General features: G+C 30.0%; 1 protein-coding gene across 1 annotated transcript in view; it reads right to left on the minus strand.

The window, feature by feature from the left end:
• Window positions 1-25,227, minus strand: part of LOC142331720 (protein PALS1-like) — a 651,443-nt gene that overhangs the window by 133,779 nt on the left and 492,437 nt on the right. Inside the window, exons 7-8 of the mRNA XM_075377757.1 lie at window positions 13,096-13,336; window positions 1,770-1,949 (exon numbers count right to left, since the gene is read on the minus strand). Coding sequence (XP_075233872.1) covers window positions 1,770-1,949; window positions 13,096-13,336 — 421 coding nt within the window. The remainder of the gene's footprint in view (window positions 1-1,769; window positions 1,950-13,095; window positions 13,337-25,227) is intronic.

Below are 25,227 nucleotides of genomic sequence, written 5' to 3' on the forward strand. Positions count from 1 at the left end.
ACATTAATGAGGGACCATTGCCTAGAAGGAGTCGATCAATAAAATTGAGTAGATATTTGGAGACTTAACTGAATGTCATATCAGTTGATCAACAGTTATAAAAGATTAGTTAAATAGGGTCTTTATCAAATACTTTTTGAAAATAAAGTAAGACCGCTCTTAATTTTTACCATTATATAACGTGAATTATTAAGCTTCTATCTTATCTACATTGGTGTACAGAGATAACTACTGTTATACTCAATAAAGCAATAAAATAAACCACTACTGATGATGAAAAAGTTTTAAATATTATAAAATGAAATAATTACACCACAAAAGACATTAAATAACTCGAAGCAAGAAAATAAATTTTTTTTTAACCTCTAGTAAATTAAATAATACAGTTCAATTATTTTGCGTTGCACATCTAGGTTCTTCATTTAGTTTCGTCAAATAGTCGTTCATTGTCATTACAAGCGTGACTAATGCAATTTTTATGATTAGAACTGGAAATTTATAAATATTAACATGATATTAATCAGTCGCAAAAAAATTTTTTTATTCTTACATAAATTTTCATAGAAGTTAAAAAATAACTAATATGAACGCGGCGTTTGAACAACAATCTCATTTACATTTTCATTTTTCTTATTTCCTATGTTATACCCTCATTTTATATATGAACATTTCAACTATCTTATAATAAAAAAAAGAATTATTAATTTGATGAGTTTCATCAATAGTGTAATCAAACAGTTCATTACCTTCATTTTCGTAACTCCGTAAAAATTCATGCGCTACAACAAGACGACTTGTTATTGTCGGTTAACATCACCACTCAACCGGCACATAAATTTTTTTAAAATAAAATATTATTTAAATATTTTATTTAAATAAAATATTATAACAAGATGGGGTTTAATATAATCGGAAAATAACTATTTAGACTGGCTAAAAGTAATAGGAAATCTTCTATAGCTAGAATCAAGTGTGTAATAAACAATGACTTCACAAAACCCGTTGGATCAATCTGTTAGGAAATTTTTAACTTACGAAAAGATTAAAAATAAATAAATAGTTTTTCACTGATACTAATAGGTTAAAAAATGATTTAAACAGACTTGAAAGAACCACCAAAATACCACAATATAATCTATTTCTTTAAATTAGACAGATATTTGGATAGGTGCAATATTACCAAATCATCAGAAAAATTTAATGAAATGTTACACAGAGGAGATTAGGTTCAATAAAATAATTCCATTTAAACTTTATTCATTGGAGATCAACTAACACAACTGTATCCAGTGCGTGGTTGACTTGACATTAAATTAAAATAATTCGAATATTTTTAATTTAATTTGGAATATAATAATTCTACATTTTGAAAAAAAAAAAATTATACACACAAGCTAAAACGATATTAGTGGTGAAAATAAAAATATTTTCCAAATTATAGGTGTTAACAAATTTAAAAAAAAATTAAGTGTTCTTATGATTTTGTTATTCGTACTTTAAATTTCCTAAAAAAAATTTTTACGTACTTACGAAACTATAAAAATAAAAGTGAAATTAAAAACAAAGTGCTTTAAGGAAATAAAATGTTTAACGTTAATATAAAAATTACAAAATCTAAAAAATATTAAAAATAATATGTACAAAATTTTATGCAACTACAAGCGGGAATTTGCTGTTACTTCGAAGGGAAAAGTATAAATAAAAAAAGAATAAATAACCATAAACAAAAAATTAAAAATCAAATGAAAAAAAAAAAATAAAAATCGTACCTGAAATTTTCTTATGCTGTCAAGTTGTTCTTTCGTAGGTTCCTTAGATTGTTCAATATTATTATTTAAGGGGGCTCTAGCGGGTAATTGTGGAGGGATAGCAAATGGCCTTGTTACAATATGATCACGAGGAGGTGGTACCGGTTTATTTCCAGAAACTGTAGTCCCATTAGCTGGTGTCTAAAATGAAAATAAAAATAAAATAAAAATGTAATTAATTAAATTATAATAAAAAGCTAACGCTTTAATAAAATAAAAAATAATAGTAAATAAATAAAAGTAAATTATTACATTATAAACATTATATTATTATTGTATCCATACGTAAATTAAATTTGTAATTCTGAAGAAAACAAAATTAAAAATTAAGGTAAGTTACAAATATTAATGGATTTAATATTATGGATTTTATTTTTTTATATATATTTAATATTATGGATTTTCCAGAAAAAATTCGTATTGTCCAAGTACTCCCCAAACAAATATACAATCGTTGATTAACTGGGATTTTCATAACTGTTTTCCTCCAGAAATAATGGAAAACGTTCATAAAACAATGTCCCAAAATGCTTCGTTACCAAGTGAAAGATTTCGCTTGGCTTTCAGCTGCCCCGGTGAAATGAAGTCGTACTGAAATTTTTAGGATTTACGGTCAGATTTGATTTTTTATGGTTTTTGACCTGAGAAATTGAATAGAATTGGTCCCAAAACCAGATCTGCAGGAATTTCTGAGAAATATGGGGTGAAAACCCCATATTTGGGTAAAAACTTGGGTTTTGTTATGTTTAACAAAAACATTGTTAAATGGAGAATTAAACAAAACTTTTAAGCAAAACGTGGAAAGAATTTGGAAAGAAAGAATTTTTTCTCTTAACAAATTAGTGTAAGATAAGTTGAATTGAACAAACAAAAGTTAGAAAAAATTCGAATTTTATTTTTAGTACATTACAGTACATACTTCAGGTTATTTCAAAGCTGGTAAATAAATAACAGCTGAGCAACAATGAGCAATAGTGTATTAGTATTTAAATCATTTTGTAAGATGCCTTAAGTTTATAGATTACTGTGAATTGTACTGTCGTTAGCAAAGGTTATCTGTAAATTTTAGTTTGAACGTGATCTGTTTGCCATTGAAGTAATTCCGTACTTATAACAGAACAGAGGAATACGCTGATATGAAATTCATTTTGGGTGTATGTGATGGTAATGCTGCAGTAGAATATGAAATACGTTTTCCAAACCATATTCCAAAACAATTGGCGCGAATTTTTGCAATCTTCGGGAAAAAGGTTCACTACCTTGTATTCGTGTCAGTTATGAACGACCTGTCAAACACGACGCTGTTGCTGATGAAATTATTATCGATGCAGTTCAGCGCAGTCCAGGCGTCAGTACAAGACGTCTTTCTAAGGGGGATCGGAGTTCCGCATTCAACGGTTTGGAGGACGGTTAAATAAAACAAGTTTTATCCTTATCGTCTATTCGGCAATTTTTTTTTTTCTATAAAAGCGGGGACGATAACGTCATAAAAAATGTGTAAATTTATATAAACAGAATAAAAGACAGGTCATATTTAAAATATTTTTTTGAGGACAAAAATAAATTCTAAAATTTCAGAAGGTAAAATCGAAATAGCGTTACTTTTAAAATTAGATTTAAAAAAATCTGATGTGGACACCACATGACTTCCTTGTACGCCCTATTACATATATATATATTTTTTTGCTGCACCTTCATTAAAACTTATTTCATTTGAAAATGAGATACAATCCACCATTTTTTTATGGTGTCAGCATTTTATATTACTTTATAATAATTACATTATTAAATGATTACATTAATTAAATTATTATAACTATATTATATTTATTAATTCTGTTTCTTAAGTAGTTATGTGGTGTAAGAGAGAACGTGTCGGATCTTTAACAATGCACACATTGGTAATTTTTTTAAAATTAAAATATATTATTTATTAATAATTATTAACCCTCTGTAAAAATGTTTGAATTAAAATGAAATTTTATTTCAATAATAACTTCTGATTTTTTCATTTTTTTTATTATTATTGAATTATTATTTATTCTAATAATTTTTCTATAATCAGAGGTTAAATTAAAAATATAAATCAAAAATATATTCAAATTCAAAAAACGTTAAAAAAAAATTTGTACGAGTCTATGAAGTCGGATTCGAAGTGATGTGCCATCCGCTTGTAAGATCCAAATATTTCATTAATTAAAATTTCATTAGGCTATAACTCTGGAACCAATGAAAATAAGTACCAGTTATGATATATATCGCTGAAAAGCTGTCAGTGAGGGCTTATAAATGTAATTTTTTTTTGGATTTTGAGCTTTTGGGACATTTTTGATTTTAATTTTGGAACACTTTTTAATTGTAATAAAATGAAGAGGTGCACAACTAGACATAACAACAGTCCTAAATTCAAAATTTCAATATTCTACGGCTAATAGTTTCACCGAAAATAGTCCAATAAAGGCCGAATTTAGTCACGATTACAATATTTCCTTTACTTCGTACAAGAAGATAAAACCACATTTTAATGAATTTTAAATGTAAAGGAAAGGAATTTATGAGAGAAAAAAAGGATTTTTATAAGTTTAAAATTAAACGCGACAAAAAGTTTGTTGTAAAAGAAAAACAAAAAAAAAAAATATTTAAGCACTTCTGATTTTCTACTATTTTAGTAAAATGTGATATCTCTTCACCGCAATTAACTTTCCTTTAACATTTACAAGCTACATTAAACACTTGATACAATAACATTACACGATAGTGTAATATCTTGTACTAATATCTTGTACTAATTCAAAGTAATACAATTTTCATAAATAAATGTAATATACAATATAGTACAAAAAAACGCTATTTGAGTTATTAAAATTATTGTTAACTAACAAGTTGTTATATATATATATATATATATACATAATAAATAATACCAGATTTGTTATTTTATTTTATAGTAAATCGTAAAAAAAATTAGCAAAATAACGAATCTTTTCTAATTTCCTCACCCACTTTGTCAATTACTTAACCAATGATTTACTAGTTAACGGTCATTTAAAAAACATCTGTTTCATATGTAAAATCATATGTAAAAGCTAAATAAATTTTAACGATAGGGTTTTTTCAAAAGTTTTTCAAATGATTGTGACGTCTGTACGTACGTACGTAACTCGCAGGCTAAATATTTTCGCAAATAACATAAATATTGATAAAACTAATATTTATGGAGATATAACGGATGGAATTTTTGTTACCAAAATAGTAATGTTACCAAATAGTCATGTGATTCTCTATCCAAATTTGAGATTTTTCCCAAGGATATCTTTTCAGTTTTACAAGTAGAATCCGAAAAGGTATAGTCAGCCCACCATTTTATAGTACAGGGAGCGGCAGAAATAACTCCCGAATTTGCCACCGTCGTAGCTCAGCGCTAGTGGTAGTAGGCGGGTCCGGACTGGTTCCATAGTCGCTAACATGGCGTGGAGCGGTGAACATCGTGCGTTCGTCATCGAAACTTATTTTAAAAATGGTGATTCTGTAATCTGTACGCAGCGATTATTTCGTACACACTTCGGGATAAGTCGACACGGTGCAATCCCTGTCAGGAAAAGCATTCTAACACGGGTTAGAAATTTTAGAGTTACGAGTTCGGCTATGAAAAAACCACCGCCAGGTAGACCTCGCAGCGTTCGAACTCCACAGAACGTTCAACTACTCCAGCAAGCAGTTACACGATCTCCAAGGCGTCCAGCCCGTAGGCACGCTGCCAGCTTGGGAATATCTGATCGAACTGTGAGAAGAATTTTACACCAAGACCTGCACTTCCACCCGTATAAAATAATGGTTGTGGAGGAACTTAGTGAACGTGATTGGGCCAGTCGTATTGCATCTTGTCACGCTATCCTTAAAAATGTTCCAAACAATGCAGTCGTACTCTCATCTGACGAAGCGCATTTTCATTGATCAGGTTATGTCAATAAGCAAAATTTTCGTAATCGGGCAGAAAATAATCCTATACAACTGCATGAGCGACCTCTCCGTAGCCAACATGTTACAATTTGGTGTGCTGTAGCAGACTTTGGAATTATAGGCCCGTATTTTTTTGAGGAGGAAGGGCGAACAGTTAGTTATGTACACATGCTAAACAACTTCCTGAAGCCGAAACCGAATGAAATTGGAAATCGTGTTGTATGTATTGTCGTGTTGTAACAGGATGGTGCAACCGCTCACACAGCAAGACAATCTATGGAAGTTCTAAGACAAATGTTTCCAGGGCGTTTAATCTCACTGCGAGGTAACATGCCGTGGCCAGCTCGCTCGTTCACCCGATCTTGCTGCTTGTGACTTCTTTCTATGGGGCTACTTAAAGCGTAAAGTCTACAAAAACAAACCGACACGAAAGCTGCTATCCGACACGAAATCGCGGAAATTCCACAAGAGATGACGACGAGAGTAATGCACAATTTCCGAGTGAGGCTTCAGTCGTGTATAGACAATGACGGTCGCCATTTAAATGATATTATTTTTAAGTAACTGAAACTTTAATCATTTAGATATACAATAAATGGCAATGATAATTCTTATTATGGTATAATAAAAGTTCTGCTGCTATAGTCAGCCCAAAAACACCATGTATAAAGTGCTAGATATAAAATTTGTGGCTCGAAAATCTCCAAAACTAAATTCATTTCATTGAATTCACTGGATTTTAGGCTTTTCGGACACTTCTGATCCACTCGATTGCAATCAAAAGGAGAGGTGCACAACTAGACATTACAACAGTCCTAAATCCAAAATTTCAACATTTTACGGCTAATAGTTTCACCATAAATAGTCCGATAAACGCCGAAATTAGTCACGATTACAAATTTCCTATACTTCGTACAAGAAAGTAAAGCATATAATCTTATAATGGTAATTTTAAAGCATATGGTCTTATAATGGTCACAATGATGAGTGTGTTTAAACTTGATGCTTGGGTTAAGGGTCTACTCGTTAATCGAACGTATGTGGGTTGTTATATGATTTGAAAATCTTGTTATCTGAAAATCAGTGCGTTTTTTACTGCAAAATAGTGAGAGCATCGGAAACGAAAATCTATCTTCTTACGCATAACTGCGCTAGATTTTTTGTAATATCCAAAGTATGAAGTAATATATTCATCATTCATGTCTCCTTGATACGTAAAATCGATAATTGATAATTTTCAGATATTTATAAGGATGCAGTAACACAATTCATGCAATAGAGGTGAGTTGATGAAATCTTTATTATTGTAGTATAATGCAAATTGTGTTTTCATACAAATTTTTACACCAGCAAAGAGCTCGCTTTTCTTGCTTATTTGACAACATGCTACATACAATTGCCCATGAGAAAAGCAAGCTCGTAAATCTATACCGGCCGTACGTAAAGTTGATCTTGTGACTTACTGATGGTCAATACAATACTTATTAGACACGACTGGAATTCTAGGGATTCGCAGTTTCTTCTTTGCCACAGACTGTTAAAATAATAGCTTCGATGATACGTTTTTTAAAGACTTAACTTCCAATCGAGTTCTATTACATAACTGTGGTGACTTCAGATTTCTCATGATTGTAATTGGAACACCTACTTTTAATTTCAATGTGTGAACTGGTAATCTGATACTGATAAAGGATTCAAAAAACTCGGTTAATGAACTGCATCCTCCTCGCTCAAATCTGCATTAATGGAATAGTATGTTTTTTCGTCTCCTGAAAATTCTTGCAGTACACAGCAATTTATGGCATTTATGTGTTAATTTCTTGGTGCTAGTATCGCACGCTCACATAAACACGCATCATTGTGCAAATTTATAGACTCAGAGTCCATAAACCTTTTCGATAAATCCACCATTGAAGAAACTGTATGACAATGGTGGTGGAGAGGGGCGGATCGAATAATGCGGCACACTGTCGGACTACTTGTGGGCGTGTCAAGAAGGTAAGTGAATAAAATCTGTAATAAATCCGGTTATTTTTAACATATCAATATCAAACAATGTGGAAAACCTTCTTCGTCAGCATTTGCTATAAGAGTGCACGTTTCATTCAAATCGGTTCTGTAGATACCGAGATTAACGCAACAAATAAGAAAACCAAGAGATTTATTAGTATTTAAGATTGGTGGTAAATAGATTGGTGGTAAATTCTCGTTTTACAAAATGTTATTAAAATTCAGACTTATCGGCAAAGAATATGTAAAATTTGAAAATAAATACTAAGTTAATTAAATACTATTAATATTAAAACATTCATGGAGTTCATTATACAAAGTTGGTAACAATGATTCATTAGTTGAATCACATGTTTTTTAATAATTAAATATTTCCATTGTAATTATAAATAATACTAAATTAAAACTTTATTTCATACAACTACACATTCCTGGTTTTTTCTTGTCTCGAAAAATACAGGTTCATTTTAATAATTATTTAATAGCTATGACGTAAAATAAAGTACTAAGGTATAAATAATGAATATATCAAACATAATAAATGCAATAAGAAATTAAAAATACGAAAGAGAAAACAACGAGAATTAAAAGTGGATTATTTAACTGATTATGTATTTTAAATTATGAAATAAATCACATTTTTACATGTTTTAGGTAATTAAATAATTTTAATTTAGTACAATTAATTAATTTGTATTTAGCACAATGAATTTTTAGATCATGTTCTAAACGGAAAATTTTTCAATTTTAATGATCTAAAAAATATTTATAAAAATAATAGTTATTACTGCGATTACTTTTGTTTTACGGAAAAAACTACCAGCAAGTTCTGCAGCTGCAGACGAAAACTCAATCAGCATATAACTACATGACGATATCAGGTGGTAATAATTGTAATTCAGCTAATCTTTTATTTTTAACATCTCTAGACCAGAGGTCGGCAACCTTTTTGTCAGTAAGGACGAAAATAGATTCAAACGTTATTGGGGGTGCTACACTATTATTTCACAATAAGCAAATACATTTACCTTTAAAGTCAATAAAACAAAATTGTTCTTCTCAGTCAACATAAAACAATAAATTCTTTTTCTTTTACAATTATTCGTGATGGGTTGTTTATAAAATCCGTTTAATCAGTACAATACGTTTTTGATAGTGAAAAGCGCGACTATCTTGCGTGATATGGTAGGTAATACGTAAATAAAATTGAGTGCTACGTATTTTCAGTGTTATTATTATTGACTAAATTTTATTTACTCAAAATAATACGTAGCACTCAAAATACGGTAATAGAAGCGGGAATATTCCTACGTGCTAAGTAGCAAGTGTGTGTAAAAAAGTAGCAGGGCGTCATGGCACCCGCGGGTTCCGCGTTGCCGATCCCTGCTCTAGACTATTAACAAATAATTTTTATAACTATTTGGTTTCAATTTTTGTTTTATTTTATAACCAGTACATGTTATAACCAGAAATGTAGGAATAAACTTTTTGTAACTATGTAACTATATAACGAGCCGAACAGAAATCTATGAATGAATTAAAACCGTTAAAAATGGGGAAACGCGTATTGCTGATGACATTGTTCACGACGACCATCACCGAACCACAATTCATGAAGATTATTCATGAAAAATTCATAATGTTTGTCAACATTTTGATATGTCATGTAGAGTTTTCTGGAGATCTTTTTTTTTGGAAGTTCTTAAAAAATGCACCAAATTAATTAGTCTTAGAATCGAACAAAACGAACATCGTTTCCATGGATATAGAAAACTCGAATATACATGACGGTTATACGGTTATACATGACGGAATATACTGCCAGTTCATTTATTTGCAAATGAAGTAACCCTCTGTGAATTCTTAATATTTTTTATATTAAAATAAAGTTCATGAGGAGAAGATTTATGATGCTGCAACAAATTCCAGAGTTCTTACAGGACAAGAAGTTGAAGTTTATATGAAATTACTTCTCCAAGCGTTAAGGTGCCTAATAGACGATTTGGTGAGCGCAAAGAAGTGATTTTCTTAACGTTACGTCGAATGAATCGTAAACATACGAATTCTTGGAACATATTATCCAGCTCTGTGAGGTGATTTTCGGCTCGTATTTATAATTATCAGCTTATTGGTACAAACGAAAGAGATTATTATTATTGTTTTACCACAATGTTTCGTATAAACAGGGGTTTAGAATTTTTCATTGTTAGTTCATGCCTTTTTGGATAAATTTAATTTAAAATATTTACATATTGTCAATGTTAAAATCTATGAAGGCACATTTTATTATAAATTTATATATATATTTGGGAGCGCACATATGTCTCAGCTAGAATATAGAGGTGATAATAAAATAAAAAATAATAAAAACACGTGAAAGTTATTAAGCATGTTAAGGAATTCGGCACTAATTGGATTGTATATTGGCTTCACTTCAACGTTAACACGTGTAATGTTTCACATACATAGGCTATTTCTTACAATTTTAAGGTAAGTATAGAGAATGACACAAATATCTCTCTTAATACACTTATCATATACTCAGACATATATTACTCAACTGCTAACGCGAAAGTACAAACGGTTAGACTGAATTTACGTAACAATGCTACATGAGCGTAAAATTAAGCACAGTTATCATGATTTTACTTTAGACTCATGATTTAAACGCCCGATATAAAATTGATTTGTAGCAAACGTTTACAGTTTAGGGATCCGTAACTATGTTACATTAGCCGGGTACAATATACTGTTTATAATTAGAGCAAGAAAGTATACAGGAAATCTTCCAATATAATTCTGAAATATAATAATTAATGGATATTAATTATCTTCATATGGTGCTGACGACAAAAAGAATTTAAAAAATATCATATTTAATATTTTTACTAGATTTTTATTCAATCTATTTTGTTTATATAATTTAAAATATAGGTTGGGTCAATAAATAAAAAATTCACCCGTTTGAAAAAAAAACCTTTTGTAGGAAACGAAAAGGGCCAAAATCAGCTTCTGACGAACTTGACTTAAATCTCTATGGATCACGAAAATGTTAATTAGTTTTATCTTTTTATTCTGTTTTCGTAATCTTTTCTTGAACTTCTGAATGAGACTACTTTTAATTTCAATAAAAAATAAAACCGAATTTTTACCAATCCAATATTAAAGTAACGATAAATAAAGAGAAATTACAGCATCATCATTTGTCCATATAGACAACGTTATTTAAAAAAAAATCTTCCATTTATAAGAGAGAAAATCTACAGAAGAATCGGCTACAAATTTAAAATGACTAAAATATTGGAAACAATGAAATCAGTACATCTGATAGTGTAAGGTTTGAACATAAAAAAAAACACGTGACTTAAATTATGAAACTCCTTCTTGTACTGATTTTCGTCGAAAAACTGCTGATGACATGAAATTTGCCTTGTACTAATGCCTGGGTTACGTGGATATGCCAAATCTTACGATGATTAAAATCTTCATCAAATCTTCATCATTAACACGATGATTGGCGTTCAACAGAAAACGGACGTTAGTAACGTAGAAAGAGATTGTTAATTTAAATCGTAAAGTTATGTGGTATTTAAAAAGGTAAACTTATTTAATTTATAAATCATAACATTTAAATTTGTTAAGTTTACCTTTTTAAATACCACATAACTTTACGATTTAAATTAACAATCTCTTTCTACGTTACTAACGTCCGTTTTCTGTTGAACGCCAATCATCGTGTTAATGATGAAGATTTGATGAAGATTTTAATCATCGTAAGATTTGGCATATCCACGTAACCCAGGCATTAGTACAAGGCAAATTTCATGTCGCTTTATCAGAAAACAAAGTATGGTTCACCCTACGGAAACAAAATCTTTATCCCTTCCGCCTGCACAAGTTTCAAAATTTGCAGCCAACAAATTATCCTCAGTGGTTAAACTTGTGTCACTGGCTTGTAGAGAACGCTGCTAAGGTAAGTTCAATTTTAGAAACTAATTACCAAGGTACCGTGTAGATTATCTTCGTTTGATAAATGACTATTTTCTCCGTTTCTCATAGAAGGTGGCTTCATCAGAAGATAATCTACACGGTACCTTGGTTTCTAATACAGATTTTACATTAATGTTTGGTGTGACATTATTTATGATAAAATTCTGGGACCATTTGGTTTCAGTGAAAATCTTAGGGAGATGTAAACGTTCATTTCTTGAAAATGGCTCTTTAGCAAATGATTTTCCAGAACGATGGTACAACGCCACATTTTAATAACTAGAAATCACTTGAATGTTAATTTCTTAAACTGGATTGAACGTGGTGGACCAATCTATTGGCCACCATATCACCTGAATTAACATCACTAGATTACTTCATTTGGGGCCATATGAAAACGATAGTATACCCACAAAATGTTATTGAAACACGAAATGCTATTGAATTTATTTGAAACGATTCTGAGATGAGGCCCGAAATATTTTACGTCGGGTATAGTGCTGTCTACTTTGTGAAGGAGGGAATTTCGAACGATTGCTGTAAATGAGGTTTGTTATTCTGTTATCATTTTATTTATTTATTTATTTGGCTATATTAAGAATAATTTTAATTAGGTACAGAAAGAATAATACAATTTTCATTTATCGTCTGCTTTGCTTCAAAAGTCATTACTTTTTAATGGCTGTATTTAACAACAATTTTCTCAAAATTAAATTCTCTTCAACTTTTATTACTAAATCTTCCGCATTTATTAGTCATTTAACAAAGCTATTGTACCAAAATCGTAAAAAATAAAATTGTTTTACGTCGGATAATTTAAAAACTACTGGAGTAACAGTTTTTGGACCTATTTTAATCTATTTCCCAGCTCAAATTACATTCGAAACCACCAACTTTATTCCTTAATTTGGATTCCAAAAATTACAGTAGGGTTTCTTTTTATTAGAAGATCTGAAATCCGGGTGAAATCTTTGGCTCGCCGTTACTTGAAAACCAAGCGTTTCCAGACCTATGTTTATATGATATGTTTTCATTATTTTCACCAGTAGAAGATGTCCTGGAAGTTCGTGGGAGGTTCGAGGTATATAGATTAATAGTAAAAGATCTTAGGTCGATGTCTGGGATAAGGGAACCTATTATTACTCGTATAATAGATAATAATAAATAGGTAAATACCTAAGTATTTACCAGATTTCAAATATATTTTCATACTTTATATTTCAGCTCTCAAAAAAAAAGTTACTTAAAAACATAAATAGATCATTACTGACACATTAAGAAAAAAACAATGAGAGAATTGTATATTTAATAAAATTACGAAATTTACCTGTATCCTTGCTTGCGGTCGAGGAGGTGGATATCTTGGTGGTGTTTTGCTTCTTGCAATAAAGGACTCCGGTACATCGACGGCCATCTCACGGTGGGGTCCATTATCCATAGCAGCCATCATCATCATCATGTTGCCATACGCATCACTCTCCTTGTCGACAACCTCCTTATCGTCCGGCTGCTTTTTAACCGGCTCTGCATCAACGACAACTATACTGCTACCACTCCGCCTTCGCGGCCTATATAAACAAAACAAAAAAAAGGTATTAAATTATATTAATTACAAACAAATTCGTATAAGGTTGCAGTCATTGAAATGTAACCACCGGGTTGGTCTAGTGGTAAACTCGTCATCGCAAATCAGTTGATTTCGAAGTCGAGAGTTCTAAGGTTCGAATCCTAGTAAAGGCAGTTAATTACTTTTATACGGATTTGAACACTAGTTCGTGGATACCGGTGTTCTTTGATGGTCGGGATTCTTTTAACCACACATCTCAAAAATGGTCAACCTGCTACTGTACAAAAATACACTTCATTTAGACTCATACTTATCATCCTCATTCATCCTCCAAATTTAATACCTTACAGTGGTTCCGGAGGCTAAACAGAAAAAGAAAGTTACGGAAATGTATTGTAAATCAACAGTTTTGTCGAAACTGTTGATTCGACAAAGATCCCGGGATCTAAGCTGGTTGCAGCCTTTTTAATATTAATTACTTTATAACTCATACTTAACACCTAAATACGGGAAAATTGCAAGCGTTTCCATGGTAGTAACAATAAGTATTTCATCATATTTATATAAAAAATAATCTACAATTAGAAAAAATACATAAAAAGTACATTTTAAAAAATACGAATAAATAATACCCACATACCTATTATTATCTCAAAACACACACATATCACAAAATCCACAAACCAACATACTATTATCATGATTAAAAACACAGGTGTAATTTTTGAACTAAATCATACCTAACTTACTAGATCTTGCATAAAAGCAAAGTTTTGATCATTAAATTCAATATATTTTCTAGAAATGTTTATACCTAATATTTCAAGAATTGGATAAAAAGCTACAAAGGGCACACCAAATTCCTCTTCCCATTAGGTCTATTTAAGGTTCCCATTAAGGTTAAATAACAAATTTATTATTAATCTGTTATTACTGTAGTAAATATAATCGATACTGATCTGGGTTAAATAACTCCGGATAGTATAAAATTTTTGTTTATTACGACTTTTCAGGTTAATTTTAATTTTACTAAATATATCGTGAATGTTAAAATAATTTCTAATGAATCTGATCTTAGTTATGCCATTTTCAAATCATATGTTGCTTGCAACATCTTAGATATACGTTTATTTTCTATCAATTACTTCATTAAAAATAATTTTTAGTTATTAAAATAGCTTTTAATTCCATGCGTTATGATCAGTTAAGATTATTAGAATAATTTAAAAAAAGTTTTACAACCTCCTTTATACATTTAGAAATTAAAAAGTATTGCAAAAATAAGATTTAGATAAAGAAAAAAAAATTCCAAAATAAATTAAGGCAATGAATCAAAATTCCCAAATTTTGAATAAAACCGTTTTTTGATTTTAGGGGGCTTCCATACTGTGTGAGGAAACTCTATAAAACATTTATTTATAAAGAAATGATCCCTAACAAAAAAACTAAAATTTAAAAGAGAATAGTTTAAAAATATTGAATAAATAAAGCACACCTTTTTATGAAAGTAATGAAAAAATTGCTTATCATTTTGAATCGAAATTACAATATACGTTTGCAAAGCTACTTTAATTTTAATAGCACTTTAAGTGATGAGGAAAAATTAAAAAAAAACATTCACAACAAAAATTAAGAGAGTACAAATATATATTTACTATATACTATATATATTTTTAGTAGTAGGGAATCAATTTTAAGAAAAACTTTTCTAATATATTCATATATAAATTAAGCTTAACAAATTTGCGTAAGTAAAGTTTTCTCTAAATCTAACACCCCTTCAATAGAGGGAAAAATAAAATAAAAAATTCAAAAATTTTACTCATTTTTTTATAATTAAAAAAAAAATGCAGACATTTCTTGATAGCTCTAAATATGTTACATAAACTAAATTTTTTTGAAAAATATTTAAATTGAAGGAAAGCAGAGCAAAATAACCAAAAAAAGTAAATATATATATATATATTTCAATTTTAAGAGGTGGGAGTTGATTTCTTGAAAAGTTTTTTCTTATTTATATATGCATTATAGTTAACAAATTTTCTTATATAAAGTTTTCTCTAAAAAAAGAAATCGGTTTTATCGCGATATCCTCCAATCCCTTAACAAATTAAAAAAAAAAAATTATCAATGCCCCATTGTATAGAAATATTTGAGCCTAATATGAAAATAATTAGTTTGGTCAATCCTGAGTCCTGAGATATAAGATCAAAAGCAGTCAGTGTAACACATTTATGTACATATGTATAAAAAAAAGAAGATAATGTACTTGTTTCCAGGATAGTGTAATAATTCTAGTTATATTCGCCGGAAAAGTACGTGTCTTAATTTATTTAATACAAACACTTTTAAAAAAATAATTTCTTTTTTTTGGAGAGGAGAGAGGGTGGAAATGCACTTACGCATTTCAGGGTGGTGTTATCAAACCGCCATCAACAGACTACCGGCTAACACCACCCACCCCACTTTCTACCAGAACTCAGCCCCGAACCGATTTACGCCATACTTCGGGCCGAGTCCTCCTATTCAAGCCTAAGAAGACTGCAATATAGTTTACTCCTTGCTCAGGACTATCCAGATTGACCGACTTGGCCCTGAAAATATCCCCGATGAATTGGGCCACATTTCCCAGTTGCTCAGATACCGAAACATCATCGCGACCATATTGTGGGGGCTTAGTGCTCCGAGATTCGCCTTTATTGTCCCTCGATGTGCCGCCCACTGAATATATATTCAGATAGAACTAAAAAAAATTACTCATTTTTCTTAGAATTCTGAAAAAAAAGATAAATTTGGGCCTGGTTAAATAATAAAAATATAAACAAAAAACTAAAACGAATAAAATATAAAGTAAATCAATGAAAAATTTACAAATAACCAAAATGTAAACAACTTTATTAGTTGATTCAAATAGATAACAGCCGCGCCCAAAAGGTCTTATATTACAAGGGGTGTGGTTTTATAGTAGCATAGACTACAAACAGTCTAAAAAAGCATCATTATAATACAGTATTTTCATATGATATTATTTCCTTTTGATATTATAAATGAATTTTATTTAAAATATTATACCTGGCTAACTGTATTACTTTTTACAACGCAGAAATTTATTTATTTTTATTAATAGTCATATACGTATATAATTTAAATAAATTATTCTTTTAATCTATTAGTTAATTGTATTTTGGAATAATTATCAGTTTTATCCACTTTTGCAATTAAGTAAAGTAAATATTCATTTTTAAGTTAATTATTCGGGGAAATTATTAAAATTAACGTTTAAAAAATATTAATAATAATTTTCAATTAAATTATCTAAAAGGCATTTTTATGACTATAAATGAAAATAAATAATAATATTTTATTTAAAAAACGTAAAAAAATGATTTACGGGTTGGATACAATCAAAATTTAATTGTTATTATGTTAAAATAATTAGTAATTAAAATGAATGGAGAAATGAAATTAATTCAATTTAAAAAATCTCTTTGTCAGATGAATTTGATTTAAGCTGGCAATATTTTGTTTTTTAACATCCCTAAGGCAACTGGTTCCCGCCGGTTAGATATAATTCAATTGCCTCAGGCTGCCGTAGAAGCAGCCTGCGCCCCTAGCTTGGCCCAACCCAGAGGCCACCCACCGGGGTGCCCCCTTAGCTGTAGGATGTTAAAATTATGGATTTAGGACTGTTTTAACATCTAGTTGCGCACCTCTTCTTTTGATTGCAATCGACTGAACCAAAAGTGTTCAAAAAAGCCCAAAATCCAAATTTCTTTTGGATTTTGGACTTTTTCTTAACTGTAGTAATAAGCCCTCATTGAGAGTTTCTGAACTATATATCATAAGTGGTACTTATTTTCACTGGAAAAATATTTGGATCTTATAAGGGAAATGCACATCGGTTCGAATCAACTTCATCTCCTTTTTTTTAACTTTTTTTTTAATTTAAATATATTGATTTAATAATTAGTAAACTCTGATTGTAAAAAAAAATTACGATAAATAATAATTCAATAATAAAAATAAAAATAAAAAAAATATGAAAAAATATCAGTTATTAAAGAAATGAAATTTTACGCACTTTTCATTTACAAAAAAAAAATTATGTATATCTGAAAAAATAATTGTGTAATTTAATAGGCGTACAAGGAATGGTGAACCTATATCTCATCGCAGAGTAGAATAATTTAAAAAAAAATCATCATCCACCTGTATGAATATGCGAAGTTTTGTCTCCTTATGGTGGATCTGTCAACTTTCTTGGAACTCGTCTTGCGCTTAGTAGTGTTGCGTAGTGTTTGACACTTCTTGAGCTACTTGGTGACAATATTATGAACTGTTATGACATTTACTACAATTTTTCAGCTATAACCTCAACTGTAATCCGTCAGTTTTCTTGGATGGAGAGTCAGGAGGTGAAACATCAATCGGACGTCTAGAACGGTATTGTCAGTCACTCAAGTTAGATCGTCTTAAATTTTTTTATCCATTTGTAAAACTTTCTGAGGTTCATAAAAATTTTTCCATATGTTTTGGTCATACGAGAGTAAATTTTAACAGGTTTTTCATCTTTGGAAAGCAAAAAAAAACAAAAACTGATGACTGCACATTGTTCAACTAATTCGCAAACTTCAAGAGGACTCACCATTATAAAATGAGACGTTGAAGTTATAAACAAGTCAAGTTTACTCAAACGATTGATGAAAAGTTATCACAGAGTTAAGTATCTTAACTCTCTTACCAACTGTTTTGTAAACTGTCTTTGTAAACACGTTATACGATGATTTCCAATTCTATGTATCACATCGTATAACGTGTTTACATAGAATTGGAAATTTATGGTATTCAAACGTACCAAAAACTTTTAAAATGTCAAAAATTTACATTTATAAAAAAACTAACTGAATTATAAATAAATAAGAAAGAGAAAATACTAAGTAATCATATTTACTAACGATTTTTATTGTTAATTGATTACAATTTTGTACCCTTTTATAAAAATTTCAATAAATTTTTTTGTAAATCGTAAATTTTTATCTGATGAAAACTTTTATTAAAATGATCATTAACATGTATTGTAATAAACTAATTTAGGATTTAATTAAATAAGGTACTAACTATATATACCTTTAAATTATTAATAAAAAAAATACAACCTTGATCTTTAAGTAAAAATAACCATGAAATTTTCTTTAAAAAAACAATTTGATTATATAAAACATTTAAACAATGGAAAAGAAAACAAAATAATTACTTTTAATATCTATGCGTAAATATTTTAAAAGGATGAAGTAATTATTGGCAATTTAAAAAAAAAAAAAACTCCTTTAATGATAACATACGTGAGAATAATTCCTATTCCATTATTGTTTGTTTATCTGTAGGGTATGAATGCCATATTTTATTACACATTACAGAAGAATATATATATATATACAAACCAGAATATTTTTTTTGTAAATTTATTTTATACAGAGATATTTGTAGAGTAAAAAAGTTAAAATAATTTTAACAAATAAACTTATAATTTTATATAAATTAAAAAAAAAACTCTTAACTTTAATCCTACTACGTATAAAAAATAAATATTATAAAAAAAATAAAATGTTTACTTAAAAAAATAGTATTTAACCATTTCACATCGATTAATTAACAAAAAATATATTTTACAATATTTATTAAATATACCTTCATTTAATGGACAACAAACAAATCTCTCAAAAATTGTTTGTTTATAAAAGGTAAAAAAAGTAAATACAAAAATGAACCTAAAAACATTCATTACAAACTAAAAATTAATACTATTGCAAGTTTTTAAAATTTCAATTTTGAAATCGGCACCAAATTACAAACAAAGTGAACTGGTGAACAGAAAGTTATCGTATACCACGCTGACAACGTCAGACCGCATACATTTTAACGACCCGTCAGAAATTGAGTGAACTTGACTGGGAGGTTTTAATCTATTCACCGTATAGCCTGGGCCTGGCACCTTCAGACTATTATTTGTCTCTGCAGAACTCCTTGAATGTTGTTAAGTTAGTTTCAAAAGAGGCCTGTGAAAACCACGTGTCACAAATTTTTTGACCAGAAACCACAAAAGTTCTATAAAGACGGGATTATAGTGTTGCCGAGAAAATAACAAAAATTCATAGTAAAAAGTGGCACATTTATGGTCTTATAATGCTACTTTCTAATAACAATAAATGCATTCTCAATTTCGGCTTTCAATTGTTCAATGCTATTTAGACATTGTTAAAATTCCTTTAAAGATTTCTACCTCCTAATCCTTTTTAAAAAAAAATAAGTTCAGTGTTCACGTCTTCATTTAGAAGATTGTACATTGTAAAAGTATGATATTTTATCAAAATGTTATTTCATATTTAATATATTTTGTCAAAGGATATTTGATATTTTATCAAAATTTAAAAATCACTGTGCTTCAAGGTATTACTTTTTAATTTTAATGCAATTTCCTTTCGATTTATAAGTTCTTGATTTAATTTTAATTGTGTAGTTGTTTCAATAATTGTGCCCAAATAGCTAAATTTGTTAACTCTTTTAATATTATATCGATTTAATATAAATGAATATCTTCCTAATATTCTTTTTTATACATTTTTCGAAAATCTAAAATTAAAAAAAAAACAACTGATGAAGGAAATACTTATTTAGAAAATTTATATGCGTTCCTTAAAATAATATGAATTTTATTTTTGTTTTAATTAACATAGGGTGGTATTTCGTTTACAGAACGGTTAACAAAAGTAATTAAAAACAATATTTTTTATTCATTAAATACACACACACACACACACACACACACATATATAATATAATATAATAAAAAATATACTGGAGTTCATTACTAAGACTCATACATTTGCATCGTAAAATGAAAATAAAAAAAAAATATATATGACAAAGATTTTAATAAATGCTTTACAACTGTAAGACGGTAAGGAAAATAAAAAACAATTATTTAGTACTAAAAAAAGAAGTTATAATAATGAGAAAAAAGTACGAGAAAAACAGATAGTAAGGAAAGGGAAATACTTCACAGGGGAACGATTAAATGTAAAGAAGCCAGTAAGCAAGCAACAAGCAGTACTTGTTACAAGAAGATTTTAGTTAAAAAAAAAAAGAAGAAAAGTAGTACACAATTTTAATGATGCTAACTTTGCAAGACGTACCAATTATGTTTTTTATGAAAAAAAGAAATATTCATATAAAAATAGCTATAAATGACCCAATTTAAATAGTTTGTTATATAAATAACACACACACATTATATATATATATATATATATATATATATGTGTGTGTGTGTGTGTGTGTGTGTGTACTAATTTTCATAAAAAAAGAATATATGCAGTCTATCACGGAACTTACAAAGTATTCCTATATAATGAGTTGAACTATTTTTAAGACTACAAGAATCCTTTATCAGGTTTATTAAGAAAATGAAGAAAACAGTTTCACATTTTTTAAGGTAACAAGTGTTTCAAAAAGGACGCAAGCCCTTTGACGACGTGAATTTACTACAAAAATATTTATGTTAATAAAATACTTATACAACGATATTCAAATTTCCTTTAATAACGATAGATGTTCAGAAAGATTTCCTATGAACCCAATGCAAGTTCGTACACGTTTCATAACATTTGCAGCCACTTTTCGCAATGTTTGAAAACTCACTTTCAACGTTAGCCTTCAATTCATCAAGGTGAATGAGGATTGTTTTTAAAAACTACATACACTCTTTAAATAACCCCCAAAGGAAAATATCTGCTGGTGTAACATCTGGGGCTCTTGGAGGCCACAACCTTGTCGATATCAAACAATGGCCAGCGTTTAACATATCCAGCGTTTCCTTAACAGTACGATACGTTGCGTTATAATGATGGAACCGAAATTCCCGTTCGTGTAAATCGAACAGTTTATTGTCATGTTAAAGTTGCGACAAACCACACCATCTACAGATTTGCCAAAAAATAAAGGACCTATTTCACGACGCCGGGAGACAGCACACCAAACGCCAATTTTACGTGCGTGAAATGGTCGTTTGTAAAACGAGTGATGATTTTTAGCGCTCCATAATCGGCAGGTTTGGCTGTTAATGTAGCCATCCAAATGAAACCATGCCTCGTCACTGAAATAAACACGATCCAAAATTTCAATACCGATGTCATCAACAAGAGAACGAAACCGACGACAATACTGTAAACGTTTTCCGCGGTTTACTTCTTTCAGTTTTTGAACGACATCGATGCGATTGAAATTTTTTACTAGCTCTGAAAGTTGTAGATAGTGAAAGCCCAAACTGTTAAAATAACTTTCTGAGCGATTTTCTGTGTGAGCGAATCAAACGTTTCATATCCTCCAGAACTTCAACTGTTAACAGTGATAGTGGACCTGTGCTTTTCCGATCACGTTTTCCTTCACGTTTCCAGTGACGGGGTGTTTGGCTCTTGTGCGCATGAGCACATAGGAAGCTGCACGCGAGGCTGCGAAGCAGAAAGAGCACTGTCGCGCCCGCAGTGCTGACCCTGGCGTGCTGGTAGAAGGTAGTTTTTTTTTATTCCTCGTGTGTATGGAACCTTCCTTGTCGTTCCCTTTTCTAGTTTAGTCGGTGGAAGGATATGAAAGTGGTTTAGTTGTTTATTAGTAGTGATCAGAAGATTGCAGAAAGCAAGAGCTCTTTGATTGCCAAATCTGGCCAAAAACACGCCGGAAGGGCGAAAGAGAAGGTAATTAGTAAAAACTAATTGTGTATTTGTTTTTGTGACATAGAAATTTAAATTAAGCACCATTGGACTATAGTGTTTTTAAGCGGACTTTATCAAGTTATTATCTAATAATACTAAAAAATAGTATCCGTATGGACATTTTATTATTTATTCGGTTTAACCAAATGCTTAAAAACCGTGTATCATATTCTTGGATGGGATAAAAGTGTAGAATAAGATTATTATCCTGCTTCCAGCTATTCTATTTGATTAATTTTTTTCCAGTTCTTTTATTTTACAGAAAACTTTAACCACGGCCATGAAAAGGCCCAGAAAAACACTTTCTGGAGCAGCACTTCTACTAATTTTAGGTTCGAGCCGCCATTGCTTTAAAGCTACCCGGCTATTTAATCTTACCGGTTTCATGTACCACATGAATTACACCCGATTTATTATGCTGGTAGGCTCCACTATCGTCTCAGTGGTTTAAACGGTTTGTTCCGGAAAATATTAATATGCTGGTATAATGCATTTTTTCACGGATGAGGTTTGGTTTCATTTCAGTGGTTACGTTAACAATCAGAATGATAGCTACTGGAGCTTCAACAATCCTCATATCATTCTTTCATGAACTCTACACCCACAATAATTGGTGTGTGATGTACAATTTCCAAGCCTCATAATCTTTGAAAACTCTCTTAATGCAGACCTCTACCCAAAAATTGTAACGAAATTTATTGTAAATTTAGAATTAAATGAGAGAGATTCGTTGTTTCAAATAGATGGGACCACATGTCACCAGAAATTTCTTTGATGAAACAATAATATCGACTGGCTTAAGGCCAGTAAATCACCTGTTTTTCTCTTGAAGGTATTTTTTTGGGGATATCTTAAAGGTTGTGTATTCAAAAATATTCCACTCACCATTGAAGAACTGAAAGCCAACTAACTCAAGAATTACGTGAAATTGGAATACAAAATATGAAAAAAAGGTTAAAGGCTTGCATTGATGAAAATGGTGGACACTTTTAGCATTTGTTATAAAAAAAATGTTATCTTAATATTGTTTGTTCTAATGTAATATTTATTTCTAACCGCATTAAATATAGCACATTATTTTTCTTTCAGTTGGGTTGTTTTTTGTTTTTTTTGGTTGAGTTTTAAAATAAATACGTATATATTAAATTTCATTTATTTTATTTCGCAAATATAAACCAACATAATTTGAAAGAGGCATTAATTATTCTTTATAAAATTATGTTTCACTCTATAATATCTCACATGCAACACAATCATATATATATATACTATGAATAAAATAAAAAAAATATGATTGTACAAGATATTAATGTAGCATAACATGTTACGCAATAACAAGTTAAAATTGAGTTAAATCTGTCATGGGACATGTTTTTATCGGAATAACCTTGTATTTTTTTCCTATTTTTTTTCTGTAACATTGTTCATTGTATTGTTTTCTATGGAGTAAATGATCCGTGTTCTTTGGCTGTTTGTGGCAGATGGTACATTAAGTTACATGTTTAACTCTCTTATAGTGTTTATTTCATTCGAACCAGTTTATCATTTTGTCGTCAACAATTTTAAATGCCGTCTGTTAAAAATTAATAGCTTGTTATTTAATAATCTATTTAAATTTTAAATATTCTGAATATAAAGGTCTAAAATACATGCATAATAATAATAATAATAAAAGTGAAGTTTTCTGTTACGTACATCAATATGTGTATACGTATTACTTGATAAAACTAACTAGTAAGCCAGACAACGGACCATTACTGGTTGGTTTATTTAACTTTGAACTTTACTCGACGCAGAAATAATATATATTAGAATTTTATGATTTGTAAAATAAAAAACTATCCAGTCGATCTCAAAACGAGTTATTCCATCTGTTATATATTTGTATTGCGTTTAATGTTTTACACTAGTGATTCCCAAACCGTGCGCCGCGGAACCCGGGGAGCAGCGGCATCTTCCCACGGGCGCCGCGAAATATTGAAAAAGCTTCGTAATTAATTCAACCAAGACATTTAAAATTATTAATTTATGTTAATAAAGTAAAAAAAGTAGATACACCAATTTTATTATTTATTTTTATCTCTTACTCCAGTAAAAAGTCACTTTTTACTAAGTAAAAGTCACTTTTTACTAAGTAAAAGTCATACTTTTACTTAGGGTAGGGCGCCATGGAAAAATGTTAATTGAAAAAGGGCGCCGCGACTCGGAAAAATTTGGGAAGCACTGGTTTAAACGATAGCTTTAAACTACATTTTAAACGGTGTTATTACGGTGAAAACGGAAAAAGGCACCTTTTCTGAGCTTTCTTTCACGTAGTTTGACTTTTAACTGCTTACTATTAAAAAAAAAAATTCTTTCGGCACGCCGGAAGGTGGAAGTAGATTTCACCGGGGCAAAACAGGGGTAGGCGAACTTGGATTGTACGAGCTCGTATCAAACATTACTTTCCATGTTTTACGGACACTACGTTTTCTCATTAGACTACAAGATATTGGTAAATTTATCAATACTTCCTTATGATTCCTGTGCCTATTAAGGAAACTATGATTTTTTTTTGTCCTTGAAACCCCATTTTTTTCACCACTTGGCCCTTATCCAAAGAATAGTAGGAACATTAAACGAATTCGATATTTTACTTAATAAGAAAGTTATAGCGATTGTTTATTTTTTCGAAAAAGCCCTCCCATTTCCACCTCATGGTCCGATTTTTCCCATTACAAACTCGACCGAGATTTTAGGTCTTTATATTTTATGTATGAATTTGAAAGTGACCGGCGCAAAATTACGGCAGTTATCATGTCCACAAGAATGCGAAATATATATATATAACATATAAACTTTTGAAGTGAATGTACACGATGAAACGCGAACATATGTCGAAATTTTCCGAAAATCGAATCATGGTACCCATTACAATAGGTAGCTTTCTTATGAAATCTACCTAAAAAAAATTCCTGCGCCAATCGTAATAACATTTTAAATAAAGAAAATTAAGGTAATTAAATAAATAGACTAAGAATAATAGTGGTAAGGTCGGCACTTTTCCTCAGCTGTATATCTATAGAAAAAACTTCGCCGTTTATTTAATTACAATCCAGGAAAATTAGTATATAGATGAATCACT

The sequence above is a fragment of the Lycorma delicatula genome, chromosome 10 (assembly GCF_047948215.1).
Source record: "Lycorma delicatula isolate Av1 chromosome 10, ASM4794821v1, whole genome shotgun sequence".
NCBI classification, from domain to species: Eukaryota; Metazoa; Arthropoda; class Insecta; order Hemiptera; family Fulgoridae; genus Lycorma; species Lycorma delicatula.